We start from the raw sequence: 15,356 nt of genomic DNA, 5'->3' as shown, positions 1-15,356 counted from the left end.
TTTTCAATTGAATTGAATTTAACTGAACATTTAAAAAGTAAGTAAAAAAAATGTAAACAGTGGACTATTAGAGGATCTCTCTCTCTCTCTCTCTCTCTCTCTCGCTCTCTGTCTGTCTTGCTCGCCCTTAACTTGATGCGGGACATAGAGAATTATATCGCCCCCTTGTGGGGGTAATTGTGCAACTCAATGATCTGCCATCCGAATAATACCATTGTGACATGGTTCTAGCAAAGTATGCATAACAAACAGACTTCGTAAAAATGCAGCTAATAAAATAATAAATTAATTTTGAAACCATGAGGTCATTTTAATGTATGGCTGATCATGAACATATTTTGTTAAGGTGGAACCATAGAATGAATACAATATATACACAGGCAAAATGTATACACCGTTCGACTCTCCTGGTTGTCAGGGTAACGGACGCGGACGTTAAAAGACGGAGCTCCTTGATTGGCTGTATCTATTTCGTCTTCTTCTCTCTGCTGTTTAATGCTTATCTGTGATTTGTCCGCCTTGATCCTGCACTGAACCAAAGCTGTTTAAATCTGGACTCAGCCGTGTCTCCCGCATTTAACAGGTAGCTATTAGTGTTTTATTTCACTCTGATATCTCCGCGGGGTCTGAGCTGAATAGGTAAAAGCTCACTAAAGAAGCATTTAATGTTGAAGCTCGGCGCACTTCTGTATACACGAACAACACTAACGTAAAACCTGTGATCAGCAAGAATAGTAGCTATTACTAAGCCTGTAACGTTATTAGTAAACAGCAACGAAGGGGATAATAGTATTAGTACTTGTGGTAATGTCTGAAACTGTGCAAACACTGGATTAAAACAAAAAAATTGAAAAAAAAAATTGTAATTTGTGAGACCTTCCACTAGAGGACCCCCCAAGACTTCGGTCAAAATTCCTGACCAAAATAGTGTATATGGGACTTTACAGAGAGAATAACGAGCCAATTAAAATTAACCTTGGTCACTACAACACAGTGAAGTAAGAACAACCGTATTTAATGTAACAGTCTTTTTTTTATAAATATATAATTCAGCTTTAAACTGTTTTTTTCTAATTAAATATCATAGCTGTATCCAGTAAAGGTTTATTTACGTAATAATTACATTATACGTTTACATTATTACGTAATAATACGTCACATATACATTGACATTTACGGGATTTAGCAGACGCTCCTATCCATAGTGGCTTACAAAAGTGCACACCATTTCCCCCTCCAGTCATTGATTAAACCCCTAACAGCTCATTAATGTTAATCAGAATTGCATAGTTATTTTCAAGAAAAAGAACCGCTATATCTTAGACGTGTCTCTACAACGTTGCCTTTATTTAGTATACATACATCCAGCATATATCTGCGGTTCAAGATTTCATGGAAGGCCCCACGCTGCAAACTGCTAGCAGTGGTTCCTTAGGTTTATGACATCATTTATGACATGTCTGAATTCACCCATTTGAGATGGTCTTTGGAACACTGCTGCTTCAAAGAAGAAAGGCTCTGCCGATGCTGTGACTCCTTATTACTTATTATTACTTGCATGATACAGCTAAGTTAACAAGATTAACTTAATTTTCACAGTCAAAATTAAGACCACAACTAAATTATTGAATTCAATAACCAATAAACCAATAAATGCATGAGGTAAGTTGATATTGCCTAAGCTTTTGTCCAGAAATGCTGCTATTTATTTAATTGTTTGTTTGGGAGCAAATTCATGGCAGACAGATGTGAAGGATGCTGTATGGCCAAATTTTCACTCAAGAAAACATATTTTGTGGTTTTACCACTATAGCTATCATCAACATTATGTGTAAATTCTCTTAAGATGTGTACATTTACCAGTTGTTTTTGATATTAAATAAAATAACGAGGCTATATTTTTACTTTTTTGAAACTTGAAATTGAAACTTGAAGTAAAGTAAATGAAACTCACTATGTAATTAGGCAAATAATTATGTAATAACATATTTACATATAAAAATGACGAAAAGGAAACTGTATGAAGTGATGAAGACAAAAGTTTGTCTTCTGACGGCTGAGTAGTAACATGTACTCTGCAATTTTCCACCTGTGTTTTTACACTGTGATGAAGGTCACTGAGGTGGTGCAGTGAGAAAAAAGATCATAGTGAACAGAAGATAATTCTAAGACTCGTGGCCATACTCAGTCAGGACCTGTAAGCATTGCTGGAACGGCTAAAGAGTGGACGCAGCCAGGTACGGAGCCTTTGTCTTGCAAGTGTGTTCCTCAGGCTTTAGCAATCTCCTCTCCGCACAGGGATAAGTTTGCCCCTTGTTGTATTATTTGTGTTTTGATGTTTTATGCACAGAGGAGGAGGTTAGAGGGAACATCAAGCCAGATGCTGACAGGATGCAGAGCTCTTTGAGGTCCCGTAAATCTACCAGCCCATTCAGGGCAACCTCCATCAGCCGTAGCCCCACCAGACAGCCTCCTGTAAAGGTATTAGTACACTGATAATACAGCCTCGGAAACATTTACGGACTGATTGTATATTTGTTTACTTAGCCATGACGTTCCTCATTATCTTTTTATTTGTATTTTTTAAGGGGGGCACATATGACTCAGAGTTGATGAGGATTTTGAGGGAGAAAGATGAACTGCAGAACATGCTGAACAAACATGAGCGTCACCTCTCTGAGACTCAGGCCAATGTCCGAGTGCTCACGGCTGATCGGGACCAGACCAGAATGCACTACCAGCAGGTGGAGGACTCTACATTATTTTTCACTGTCTGTAGATGATTGGTTTGCTTAGAAAAGAAGCAAATCATATAATTCATTATTTATGTTATCAGAAATTAAATTCACTGGAATCACAGTAAAATCAAGTCTATGAGCAGTAATATTTTTTCTCACTGTGTGCTGCAGGCTCAGAAGGAAATAGCAGACCTGCGGCGCATGGTGATGAAGTCAAAGGTGTCACGAGGACCTAAGAGCAGTGTGACTGCTCAAAGCATCCTCAAACGTGTTGAAGCAGAGAGGGATGAGGCCATGAATGATCTACACCGCATGACCACTGAGAGGGACAGTCTAAGAGAGAGACTCAAGGTAATGTCACACTGCATCCTTGTCTAAGCATAAAGAATGACAGGCATAGAAACCAAACACAGAGAGGAAGTCGTTCCTCCAGGTGACTGTCTGTGAGGAGTGTAGTGTGTTCTCCCTGTGTCTGCGTGGGTTTCCTCTGGGTGACTGTCTGTGAGGAGTGTGGTGTGTTCCCCCTGTGTCTGCGTGGGTTTCCTCTGGGTGACTGTCTGTGAGGAATGAGGTGTGTTCTCTCTGTGTCTGTGTGGGTTTCCTCTGGGGGCTCCAGTTTCCTCCCACAGTCTAAAAACACACATTGGTAGGTGGATTGGCGACTTAAATGTGTCCGTAGGTGTGAGTGTGTGAGTGAATGTGAGAGTGTGTGTTGCCCTGTGAAGGACTGGTGCCCCCTCCAGGATGTATTCCCGCCTTGCGCCCAATGATTCCAGGTAGACTCTGGACCCACCACGACCCTGAACTAGATAAGGGTTACAGATAATGAATGAATGAACGAAAGGCCAGAGGTAGTATACTTAGATGAACTCAACTGAGACACAGCTTGTAGGATCTCCACTGAGTTATTGTTTTTGCAAAGTCATGCGTACATGTATGCACCTCCATGTGTGATGTAAGATATCTGTTATTTATATGATGCAGTTATGGAAAATCACCTGTGTAACAGTAATGTGCTAAAAACAATATCAAGATGAATCACCTCCCAATGGGCAGTACGTACAATACCATAAATGGAGACGAACGATGATCAGAGCCATGTGTCTGTGTTTGTGTGTGTGTGAGAGAGAGAGAGAGAGAGAGAGAGTGAGAGAGAGAGAGAAAGAGAGAGAGAGAGAGAGAGAGAGAGAGAGAGAGAGAGAGAGAGAGAGAGGTGTTTCCTATCTCAAATGTTTTTTTTCTCTATGTGTGTGTTATGTTAGATTTCTCAGGAGACTGCTATAAGTGAGAGAGCTCACCTGGAACAGAGTGTAGAAGATCTGCAAAATGCCATTCTGACTGTAAGACCTCACATTTTCGTACATTTTCCCTGTCTTATTCTTTGGTTTTACACTGCAGATACAAGGCATATGTAGCTAACAAGTTTTGAAGCACAAAAACACACCAAACATTATTTATACAGGTGATTATTCATTATTTACAGATGTTTAAAGAAGGTACAGAATATTTGATAAATACAGGTCACTAATTATAAATGGCTGTTCATAACATGTAGGAACTGTCAAGACATTCTGTGTTATATTTTGTGTAATAGTATGTTACACAGAGTCATAAAACATAAATGATTCTTCTTGATGCCATTGACTATCTGCAACATTATCACAGATATATCTTACAGCCAGTTACACCCATCTCTAACAGCAATTTCCTCCTTTAAGAGAACGATAACTATGGCCAAACTCAGATTTATGAATAAACAGCTAAGTTGGCTTCTTTTTCTTCTATTTCACCTTAAATGCTGCAGCTGTCATAGAATTAGTGTTCTTCTTAAACTCAAGTGGTACAACTTGGTTGCTTACCGTTATAATTATTCCACCTTAAAATCTACGTCTGCTTTCGTTACGTCAAATATGAAATGAAACTCTAGCACTTTAAACAGACAATATATGGACGTGATGGGGGATTACACTCCTCCTATATCAATTTTTGTATTTTCAGATTCTATAGAAAATATTAAATAAATATTGTTTATTTATTTTTTGACATCCAGTAAATACTGTTTGTATACACATAACTTGTTTCATACTTTGTACATGTCAGTTTATTTTTAATCCAAAAATGGAGGCAGAATAGCAGTGGACTGTCAGGTGAAACTGTCAAAAAATTGTCACAGTTTGGCTCATAGAATTCAGGTAGCAGGGCGCCTTAACAGAATTTTGGGCCCTAGGAAGTCCGGACCGGCTCTGGTAACACTAACAGCCATAATTTATTGTTTAAGTAAGGTATAATTTGGTATATCCCTGTGAAGGACTGGCGCCCCCTCCAGGGTGTATTCCCGCCTTGCGCCCAATGATTCCAGGTAGGCTCTGGACCCACCGTGACCCTGAACTAGATAAGCGCATACAGATAATGAATCAATGAATGAATGAATAATTTGGTATATCTGGGAAAACCTTATTATGGTTTAGCAGTGCAGTTTTTCTGGTGCTAGTTGGTAGCTGTAAGCTTCCTTTAATTGATAGCAACATTAGCCCTTCAAGCTTCAGTACTAAATAACAAAGAAGCACCAACTTGATATGAGAAAAAGCCTGTGGGGTAAATTTATGATCTATGTGCACAGCTGGAGCAGGAGCGAGGGGAGCAGAAAGGAAGGCAGGCTCAGATGAGGGAGGCCATGATAGCGCTTGAAGATGAGGTGTTCACACTGGACAGAAAACTGAGCACCACTGAAGATGAGCTCAGCCGTTTGAAGAATGAATGCACAATGTTGAGGTTAGCCAGCACAGTGTCACTATAGAAAAACCTTACTGATCATCTTAACGCATCGGTGGACAAGCAAACTGCCCAGATATGTTACATTAGCTGACAAGCACCAATGCTAACGCTTTGAGCAGGGAGATGGGGGAGAGTGGGGTCATCTTACCCACCCAGAGAGTTAGGCTTCTTGGTCCCAATCTTGGATGGCTGAGGCATCACCTGGGATGTAACTCACAATCTCCTGATGATAGGATTAACAATTAGATCACTACATCAATCGAGAGATTGATGAAACATCATGTAGAGATGTTTAAATAACTGTAAATGGAGGAATGCGTTATAATTTTTAAAAAACGTTTACAATTTTTTGGTGTCTGGCAGCATGTGCCTGATTTGTTATTGTTAAGACCAGTTTTAGTAGGCAGCTTTCTTTACAACAATAACTAAAAACGTGGTTCACAGTAATAAGGTAATTAAATAATAATATGTCTTGATGATTTTTTATTTTTTTGTGAGTTATGTTTCGTTAAGTACACAAATATTGCATAGTCAGTCTGTTCGTTAGTAGTGGACAATGTGACTGTTGTTCTGGTCTTTTTGACTGGATCACAGGTTGTCCAACAGCCATGCAGGGAGTGCTCTGAGTGAGACTCAGCGGCGATTGACCAGCAGGATTGAAGAGCTGCAGAAAACACAGGCGAAAAACCAACAGCTGGACGAGAGAAACAGTGAGTTTTTTACGCAAGCGCGTCATTGAAAAAATATTAAATTAATCTGCTTTTGTTTGTCTTTGTTTGCAAAAGTTTGTCTTTCTATTTACTGACCTTTAATTAATTTAGTTAATTTATGTAATGTCATTTATTAAAATAAAAATATTATTTAAATTTGCCCATAGTTTGTACGAAACCAGCTTTTTCAGCTTTTTGTGAATGTAGTTTCTATTTAGATATCAAAAATATATATATATTTAGGGAAAGTGGAGTGTAATTTCAATACAAGTCTGTTCTGGAGATTCCTCTTGATCGAGTAATTCTATGTAATCAGATGACAGAATACTAAATATTAAATTTTATATACATTTATTTCAATTTGAACTGAAATAACCATTATATTATGTACTTTGACCTGTGTGTGTAGATGTGTTATTGAAGGAGATGACTGATCTGAAAGAAGAGATGAGAGCCTTGCAGGCCAGTGTTTCTGACCTGGATGAGCACAGAGACAGCCTGCAGGAACAGCTGGACAGAAAGGACGACCAACTCTGCTCTACTACCAAACAGCTGGATGATAAGGTGACCTAACATGACACAAGTTTAACGTAAACCTTATGACCAGCAATGTGTGAATCTATTACAGTCACAGCTGTATTATAATGTTGGAAATCCCCTTCCAAAAGGGCATTCGTACATTCATTTGCCAAATATTTCTCTTTGGATCTTGCTTTGTGCACAGGGGCACAGACCTGATCATGGCTATTCAAACTTTTGCATGTGGCTGTATAAATATGTAATAGTTTGTATCATGTGTATTATATGTTTGCAAGGATTTGTATGGAATCACAGTTTTGTGATACTAACCTTGATAGGGAGTGATTTCATACACGTTTTTACATTTTGTTTAACATTTAGAATGCAAGGTTGCAGCAGTCTTTTATTGAATAATATTGAGTTACAAGGACTGTTCTGTCTTTTTTCTGATTTATATTTTAATTTTCTAGGAAAGCACTATACACAGGCTGAAGTTACACATCAGAGACCTTGAGACCACTGTAGAGTGAGTGACTGCATCTATCAAATAGCCACGAAAATGTCATAACGTTTAAAGGCAATCATTTCTGAAGATGAATGCACATGGAAAGCTTATTTTTGGTTTGTTTTCTTTCTAATCTCACAGAATCTTATCTTCACCATCGAGGTATAGGGTAATTACAGTGGGGCTCTGATGTTAGCTTTGATGCTCAGGAAGTGTTTGGACTCACCCTTGTTGTAGCTGCTGTGATTTCGTTTCTAAATTTCAACCTTCAAGACCTGTTTAAAGAGATGCATGTTTTATTACAGATAACGTCATTCCAGAATGAACCAGTATTTGATCTGAAGCGCTGATGGCAGTCTAGATGGCTTTAACACTCTTTAGAAATGTAGTACTTCTTTTCCTAATGTATTTATCACTGTGTGTGGGTGAGGCCAAAATACGTCCTGCAATTCTACAAAGTCTGAGAGTCTTGTGAATGTTAAGATACTATAGATCATAGAGTGATTTATAGAGTATCGTGTTCTACTTTCCTGTGCCTCTGTTTTCATAGAATAGTAGCATTTGTAGTGGTATGTCTTTCTTAATTATTAGAGGTCAGTTCAACTGAGCTCCATTAACTAATACAAAAGTTCATTTCACACTAAGGTAGTTTTATACATTGTGCTTAAAAATGAAAAACTGGCTTTACTTCAGAGGCAAAGCCTTTAGAATATTTAATGTTCCCATTTCCCAGCTCCTGTTGTTATCAGAATACACCCTTAAATGTCATTAAAAATAAAACATTTTTCATTTTTAAGCATTAAAATGAGTCTTGGTGTAAAGTGAACTGTTGATGTTCATCTAATACTGGTATTTTTATTTTCTGTGTATGTGTGTGCATGGGTTTTATTTGCAAACGGCACGTTATAATGTGAGTTAAAGCACTGACAACACTAGCAGTGACTAGAAATAAGAATAACATTGCTGCATATGTCCAGAGCTTTGAAGGAGATGTCAGTCTGCAGAGAGCGAGAGCTGGACACTGTGAAGAGGAACCTGCTGAACTCAGGGGATGAGCTGACCTCTGTGCTGAATGTCAAAGACACAACACTGCGAGAGAACACACAGCTGAGAGATGAGCTAGACCGGTCACGACTGGACAATCAGGTCAGAGAAGCCTTTTTCTTTAAGTACACATGGGCTGTAGAACGCTGATGACTTCGTAGCCTGAATAGAAGGCTTATGGTGAGGCAGAAAGTGCAGCCTGTGTGCAAAATATTTTCAAAACAAAAAGATCCTGTTGCTTCTCAGGATACAGGCATTGAATTTTAATTATTTTTAATGAGATTAATGCTGCAGCTTAGAAAAACCAGGCTATGGCTAGTGTGAGGCTGTTTGATACCTTCTGAGAATTCTTAAAAGGGGTCCTAAAGTTGTCCCAACTTTATTTCTTCTACACAAATATCTCCTCAAATAATTCTGCAGATAATCTCAGCCCTAATATACACACAGCCCGTAAATATTAAACATATTCAGTATTTAAACTCAACATCCTATAGTTAGTTCTCTCATGTGAAACAAAAATGTTGATGTGATGTATGAAAGACTATTTAACAGTGATTAACAGTGAAAATTGAATTCCCAAATGTGTCACACACACACACACACACACACACACACACATATTCATAAATGTCCTGTTTTAAGATCAGCCTTTATATGCTTTTTTCTGATTAGCATTCATCATCATTTCAAATGCGCTTTATAACATCCAAACACAGCTGATATTTAACCCTTTCTTCTGTTTTTGCTCAGACTCTTCAGCTGAAACTGGACGAAGCAGCACATGACATAGGGGACCTGCAGAAGAAAGTCGAGAATTATGTTTCTCAAATCTCCCATATCCAGAACCTTCTGTCCTCCAAGGTATGATCAGAATATATATTTAGGCCATTATTTCACACATGTGGTGCGATTTAACATTTTTGTCTGTATTCTGAACTAAACATAGGTGTCACTATTGGATATTATCGGTAATAGCGTCATTATGGTAAGATAACGTTTAGAGTTAAGTTCAGTTTAACTTTATGGCAGTTGCATCATCTTTAATTTTGAAAGTAATTTAAAAAACAAGTGATTATAACAAATTTAAATATATGTAATTCGGTAAATAGTTGCTAGCAGTTGGTCTGGTGTAGATTCAGTAGTTATAGAATGTATAGCATGTATAGAAATGTAATTTTACTTCAAGGTAAAATGTATTATTAATAGAACTTCCATAGTAATTGTTCTACAAAGGAATTTACAGATCATACACTGCCAGTCATAATTGTGAATGCATATACTTATTAGTTTACTTAATTTTATATAACTTTAGATTCATATATGAATATGTTTAATTAATATGAATTCACAAATTTTGCAAAGTTAAAAAACTGAAATGTGGATATGTTCCCTTTTTTTTAAATAACACCAATTCCCAAATTTTGAATGGTATTGTAAATTCATATACAGTTCTGTACCCAACTCCAAGTTCCCCCCTTGTTTATTCAAGTTTCACCCATGTTGAGCAGGAGGATGAGTCCAGGGATCTGCAGGAAAGTCTGAAGCGTGCATGTGTGGAGGCTGAGAACTGGGAGGAGAAATCCAGGCAAGCAGAGAGCAGCATCACTGACCTACAGCTGCAGCTCCGCACCTCAGAGTCAGAGAAACGTAGACTCAAAGACAGAGTGGACATCCTGGAGAGCAGCCTTCAGGAGGTAAGCACTGTTACAGTCACATATTGTCTACTTGAACGTTATGACACTTTGAATTTCGAGAGCTGATGCCCGTTATTAAATGTTTATAGTGTACAGAAGGCCTTTAAATAGCAGCTATCACAGAATAACTACAGAAGTAACATTATAGGACTCTTAGAAAAGCAAATACAATCTAAATAAACTGTAAATGTGTGTGTGTCTCAGGCTCGTAGTGCTGAGTGGAACTGCAGTGCTGATGTCGTACAGCTGAAGGAAGAGTTACGGCGGGTAAAGGATGAGCGCTCTGTCACACACCGTGACATGGAGAAGACCAAGGAGCTCTGCATCAAACTGGACACCAGCAAAGAGGCAGTAAGTACTGCAGCACTATGGATGTATTACTGAGTAGAAAAAAAAATTCAATACACATTGATCAAAGTATCTTCCTATTCTGTACATTATATGACGTAGAGTAACAGCGTTAATGAAAAAGTGTTGATATGTGGAACATCAAAAATAGCAATAAAAATAATAATAACTTTATTTCTATAGCAGTTTTTATTTATTTTGCATTAAAGCTAGGTAAGTTATTATTTAGTTATGTACCTTATTTACGTACCTTAGTTATGATTATTATTTCATTTAAAATATACAATTAAATTCTTCCTCTAACACATCTGTGATAATGAAAAGACATACAGCACACACACACACACACACACACACACTATAGGCAATACGCACACCCGCACTCAAAGTGGCGGGATCAAGCCTACGATGACCAAGGTCACTTTTCTAACCACTACACTACACTACATTTCACAGCAGCCCTCATATTTGATCTTTATTTGACCAAGTGTCTGTGTGTATGAGTTGAGAAATATATGTTGGTTCTTGTATGTGTGTGAAGCTTCCGGCTGTGTGTCTTCAATTCATGTAGGTTCAGAAGGAGCTTGAGTCTTGTCGTTCTGAGCTGGAGCTCCTAAGGAAGCAGCTGGTCAATGAGCGGGCATCAGCTCGCAGTTTAGAGAGCATGCTGAGCAGCACCAGGGAGAAAGAGCTTCAACGACAACTCAGCTATCAGGAGAAACTCACTGAGATCCACCTGCTCAGAGACAAGCTCACTGTGGCCGAAAGCAAGGCGTTAGTACACACACACACACACACACACTCGCCACAGCCTCCACAACTGAAACAAAATTGGCTGAATGGGATTTTTACCAATTCTCTGTAAAGCTTGTCCAACCTAACAACAGTAGCTAAGTAAGAATTGGTGGGCAGAGCATTGATATGTCATTCCCCTGTTGTATTCTTTAAAATTATATAATGTTAAGGTTCACAAACACATAAGATAAAGATTATCATTAAACTCTGATTTATATAAACATACTCTCTTACAGTGAGGGCACTGGTAAAATCCATGTCCAGCAAAACCAGATTACAGTGTAATTCTCAGTGCAGTCAAGTCTGTTACAACATTAAACGTTGTGTAGTATAACAAAGGCTCCAGGTTCAGTTTATTTACCAGGTTTGTACTGTTCTCAGGAACACTCAGACCAGAGAGACGGCTCAGTTAAGAACTCGGATAGCACAGCTGGAGGCAGATCTGGAGACAACCAGAAGACAGCTATCCACTGAGTGCTTTGAACGGTGAAAAAACCTTCTCGTTATTCATTTTCATTTCTAATTTAAGGTCATTTGTTATGGTCTAAATAAGTAGTAAGGCTGCTGAAGAACTAACACATTCAAGTCAAGGCTTATTATTTAGTTTTTAATTATAAGATATTTTTGGACACGTCCTTGTTTCGAGTTACTAAAGCACCTAACTTGTATCTACACTCATCGCCCATGTTATCAGCTAAACTGACGATACAGGACCACCCTGTTTCTGCCACTGCAGCTCTGAGACTTATCCACCGCTCAAATCATACTTGCTCAGGATGGTCCTAGATGGGGCCTGACCATTTAAGAGCAGGGTGAAATGGGGATAAGGAAATATATAGAGAAACAGGTGGACTAAACAAAGTGCTGCTAAATAGTCAGTGGAGCTGATTAAATGGACAATGTTTAGATACAAACTAAGCCTTTCTTTACTCTAGTCAACACAGAGAGAAAATAATTTATTATATTCATAAATTTTGGAAACATTTTAATTAATACTTATTATATATTTATACAAGGGCGGCACGGTGGAGCAGCAGGTAGGTGTCGCAGTCACACAGCTCCAGGGACCTAAGGGTTGTGGGTTCGATTCCCGCTCCGGGTGACTGTCTGTGGGAAGTGAGGTGTGTTCTCCCTGAGTCTGCGTGGGTTTCCTCCGGGTGACTGTCTGTGAGGAGTGTGGTGTGTTCTCCCTGTGTCTGCGTGGGTTTCCTCCGGGTGATTGGCTGTGAGGAGTGTGGTGTGTTCTCCCTGTGTCTGCGTGGGTTTCCTCCGGGTGACTGTCTGTGAGGAGTGTGGTGTGTTCTCCCTGTGTCTGCGTGGGTTTCCTCCGGGTGACTGTCTGTGAGGAGTGTGGTGTGTTCTCCCTGTGTCTGCGTGGGTTTCCTCCGGGTGATTGGCTGTGAGGAGTGTGGTGTGTTCTCCCTGTGTCTGCGTGGGTTTCCTCCGGGTGACTGTCTGTGAGGAGTGTGGTGTGTTCTCCCTGTGTCTGCGTGGGTTTCCTCCGGGTGACTGTCTGTGAGGAGTGTGGTGTGTTCTCCCTGTGTCTGCGTGGGTTTCCTCCGGGTGCTCCGGTTTCGTCCCACAGTCCAAAAACACACGTTGGTAGGTGGATTGGAGTGTGTGAGTGAATGTGTGAGTGTGTGTGTTGCTCTGTGAAGGACTGGCGCCCCCTCCAGAGTGTGTTCCCGCCTTGCACCCAATGATTCCAGGTAGGCTCTGGACCCACCGTGACCCTGAACTGGATAAGGGTTACAGATAATGAATGAATTATATATTTATACAATATATTTAATGAATTAATATTTCAGGAAGATATGTCGGATATGTTTTTGTTTTCTCTTTCTCTTAATAAATTGATTTTATTGAATTAAATATTTTGTCAAGAAATGCTCAATTTCACAACAGCTAACACTCATAATATTTGAACCGTCTCTGTTTCAGGGAGCGTGCAGTGCAAGAGTTGCACAGGTTGGGCCTTTCCTCATCTCTGCGCCCAATACTCTTCTCCTCCACTCTCCGCTCCTCCTCTCCCACTCGCCGCTCACTCTGTCCTCAATTTTCCTCGTCTCCCGAGCGTCCTCTCCACACCTCTCCAGACAACGTGCCCTCAGAGCGTTCGCCCGACAGGTCAAAACACTTTACTCTAGTTAAGGAGCTCAGAAAAGAGTTGTGAAAAAAACATAAATGCTTTTTGGGCATGAGTTATTTCTCAAAAAAGTCCCCTAATGGAAAGTGGCTTACTTTATTGAGTACACCCACGTCTATGATTATACAATGAGTTCAGCCTCTACCCCACAAACCCCTCACAACTAGCCTGTGTTTGAACATATTTGGAAGGCCCCACCCTACAAGTTGACAGAAGTTTATGATGTCAGAAAACCAGGCTGTGTGATTTTACCTGTTGTGTCTGTCTTGAAACACAGCCGTTTCAAAGTGGACCAGCCATTCTGTTCACTGCTTTTCCCCCATGAAATGTGCCAAAACCAAAGCCACAATATGTTAACTAGGTATTACACTTGATTTTTATTGGAAGGGATCTTTACAATTCTAATATCATGTGGCAACCTATTACAGCCTGCTCACATCTTTATCAGGACATACAAGGTTATAAGCCTGGACGTTTTATTATTATTTTTTTTTTTAGATGTACGTGGATTATTTTACCTCTGTTACTCCTACAGGGAAACATTTTTTTTTTTCAAACTGACACCACTGTTCCCTTGCTCCAAATGTTTTTGTAAATGTAAGATATTGTCTTCAAGTGTCTACACCCTGGGTCTTGCTTTCCGTGTATTTTCAGTATTACATATTTGCAGCATTTTTAAATATGGTGTAACTGTAATATTTTATACATGGAATAACTGTAAAGATACAAAGTTGTCTCCAACACTTTCAGTTATTCAAATATCCAGATGTGCATCTTGTTTTATGGAATTATGTAATTCTGACTATATTTCTAAAATGTATGAGGTGGTATTTCTATAATTGCAGGATTTTAATCATTGTTATCACATTTCTTGCTGTTGGAGAGTATAATTTTAACACTGTCACTGGGCTCATATGGTTTTGTTTATCATTAGAGTCATGTGTATGTTAAATTCTACATTGGTGTAGGTTGGTATGTCACAGATAAACATGAACACATTGTTTCTTTGTTTCTGTCAACAGGAGTGTTATGTTCAGGGACCTGTATGTATAAACAGTCCTGGATGACTCTGGATTCACTTTAGAGACGCACATCAAATTTACTGTGATTCCACTTGCCACCTGCTGTATTAAATAAAAATAATCCTAAGCAATCTTTAAGTGTTATCACTGTTGTCTATGTCTAAGACCCATTGAATGTGTAATTTAATGACGGGTAATCTGCTTGGTTGGTGCTCAATTTTATACATTCTACTGTCACGTTTTCTTATGATTTATTAATTCTACGTGAGAAAAATAGAATATTTTGTATGCTTTTTTGATTTAATAAAAAATGACTGCACAGATATAAATTATGGAGTCTTTCTTAGGAACTTGATATGATTTGAGCTGGAATTGGTGACCAGTTCTGTTGAAGCTATAACTATAGAGATTTTCTAGACATCCGAAACGCTTGTAACACTTTGATTGTACTAACTTCACCTTAAGGGCGGGGAATTTGGAAGCTCCAGGCCTAGAGGTTACGTGGTGTGTAGTAAGCCGCTAGCTGTTAGCATTTAACACACATACTCTGAAGTGGGCTACACGAAGGCTAGTTTATTTAGCTACTACACGGACCATACAAAGCCAGGTCACACGGCTGCTACCCCAGCCGTTCATACATAAAGGAAAGTGCAGCTGGGAGCTTCTTAATAGTGTTACTGGATTTAATAGAGTCTACACTAAGATTGAGGGGTGCAGCCTAATGCTGATATACCAGCTTACACTCTTCTCCTTGGGGTCACTCTAATACTACCTCTCTCATTGGAGAGACCCTTATATACCTGCACCCATATTTGTTAGTTACTTCAGCCAAAACCAATGTGCAGCATCCACCTGGATGCATCTACGCTCATCACACATTAATTTTTATAGACGTTTGGGAAGATCCAGAAGTGGCCACAGTGGTAAATTCCATTTGGGTAACAGCCCTACTCTATTTGAGTAAATACCCAGGGAACTTTTATTCAGGGTTGGCACCTCCTGCAGCCACCCACCCTTTCCCAGCAGGTCTCCCGTCCAAGTACTAGTCAGACCCAAACCT

General features: G+C 39.2%; 1 protein-coding gene across 3 annotated transcripts; it reads left to right on the top strand.

Moving 5' to 3' along the window:
• The first annotated feature begins 445 nt into the window (after positions 1–445).
• On the top strand, positions 446–14,473 carry tsga10 (testis specific, 10). Of its 3 annotated transcripts, none has more exons than XM_066661439.1 (18): positions 446–583; positions 2,114–2,237; positions 2,351–2,481; positions 2,589–2,744; positions 2,910–3,089; positions 4,001–4,078; positions 5,359–5,510; positions 6,108–6,223; positions 6,633–6,787; positions 7,213–7,268; positions 8,225–8,393; positions 9,042–9,152; positions 9,800–9,985; positions 10,190–10,336; positions 10,905–11,107; positions 11,510–11,614; positions 13,070–13,255; positions 14,297–14,473. In XM_066661439.1, exons 3-18 carry the CDS (start codon positions 2,392–2,394, stop codon positions 14,325–14,327), a joined length of 2,121 nt encoding a protein of 706 aa, XP_066517536.1. In that variant the 5' UTR covers positions 446–583; positions 2,114–2,237; positions 2,351–2,391; the 3' UTR covers positions 14,328–14,473. The 3 variants fall into 3 exon arrangements, with proteins under 3 accessions (XP_066517536.1, XP_066517537.1, XP_066517538.1); XM_066661440.1 differs by lacking the exon at positions 446–583 and adding an exon at positions 603–639; XM_066661441.1 differs by lacking the exon at positions 446–583 and adding an exon at positions 1,575–1,662.
• The last annotated feature ends 883 nt before the right edge of the window (positions 14,474–15,356 follow it).

Source organism: Hoplias malabaricus, chromosome 2 (genome assembly GCF_029633855.1).
Source record: "Hoplias malabaricus isolate fHopMal1 chromosome 2, fHopMal1.hap1, whole genome shotgun sequence".
Taxonomy (NCBI): domain Eukaryota; kingdom Metazoa; phylum Chordata; class Actinopteri; order Characiformes; family Erythrinidae; genus Hoplias; species Hoplias malabaricus.
The sequence above is the reverse complement of the archived record's forward strand: the minus strand, read 5'-3'. Positions and strand labels throughout refer to the sequence as shown.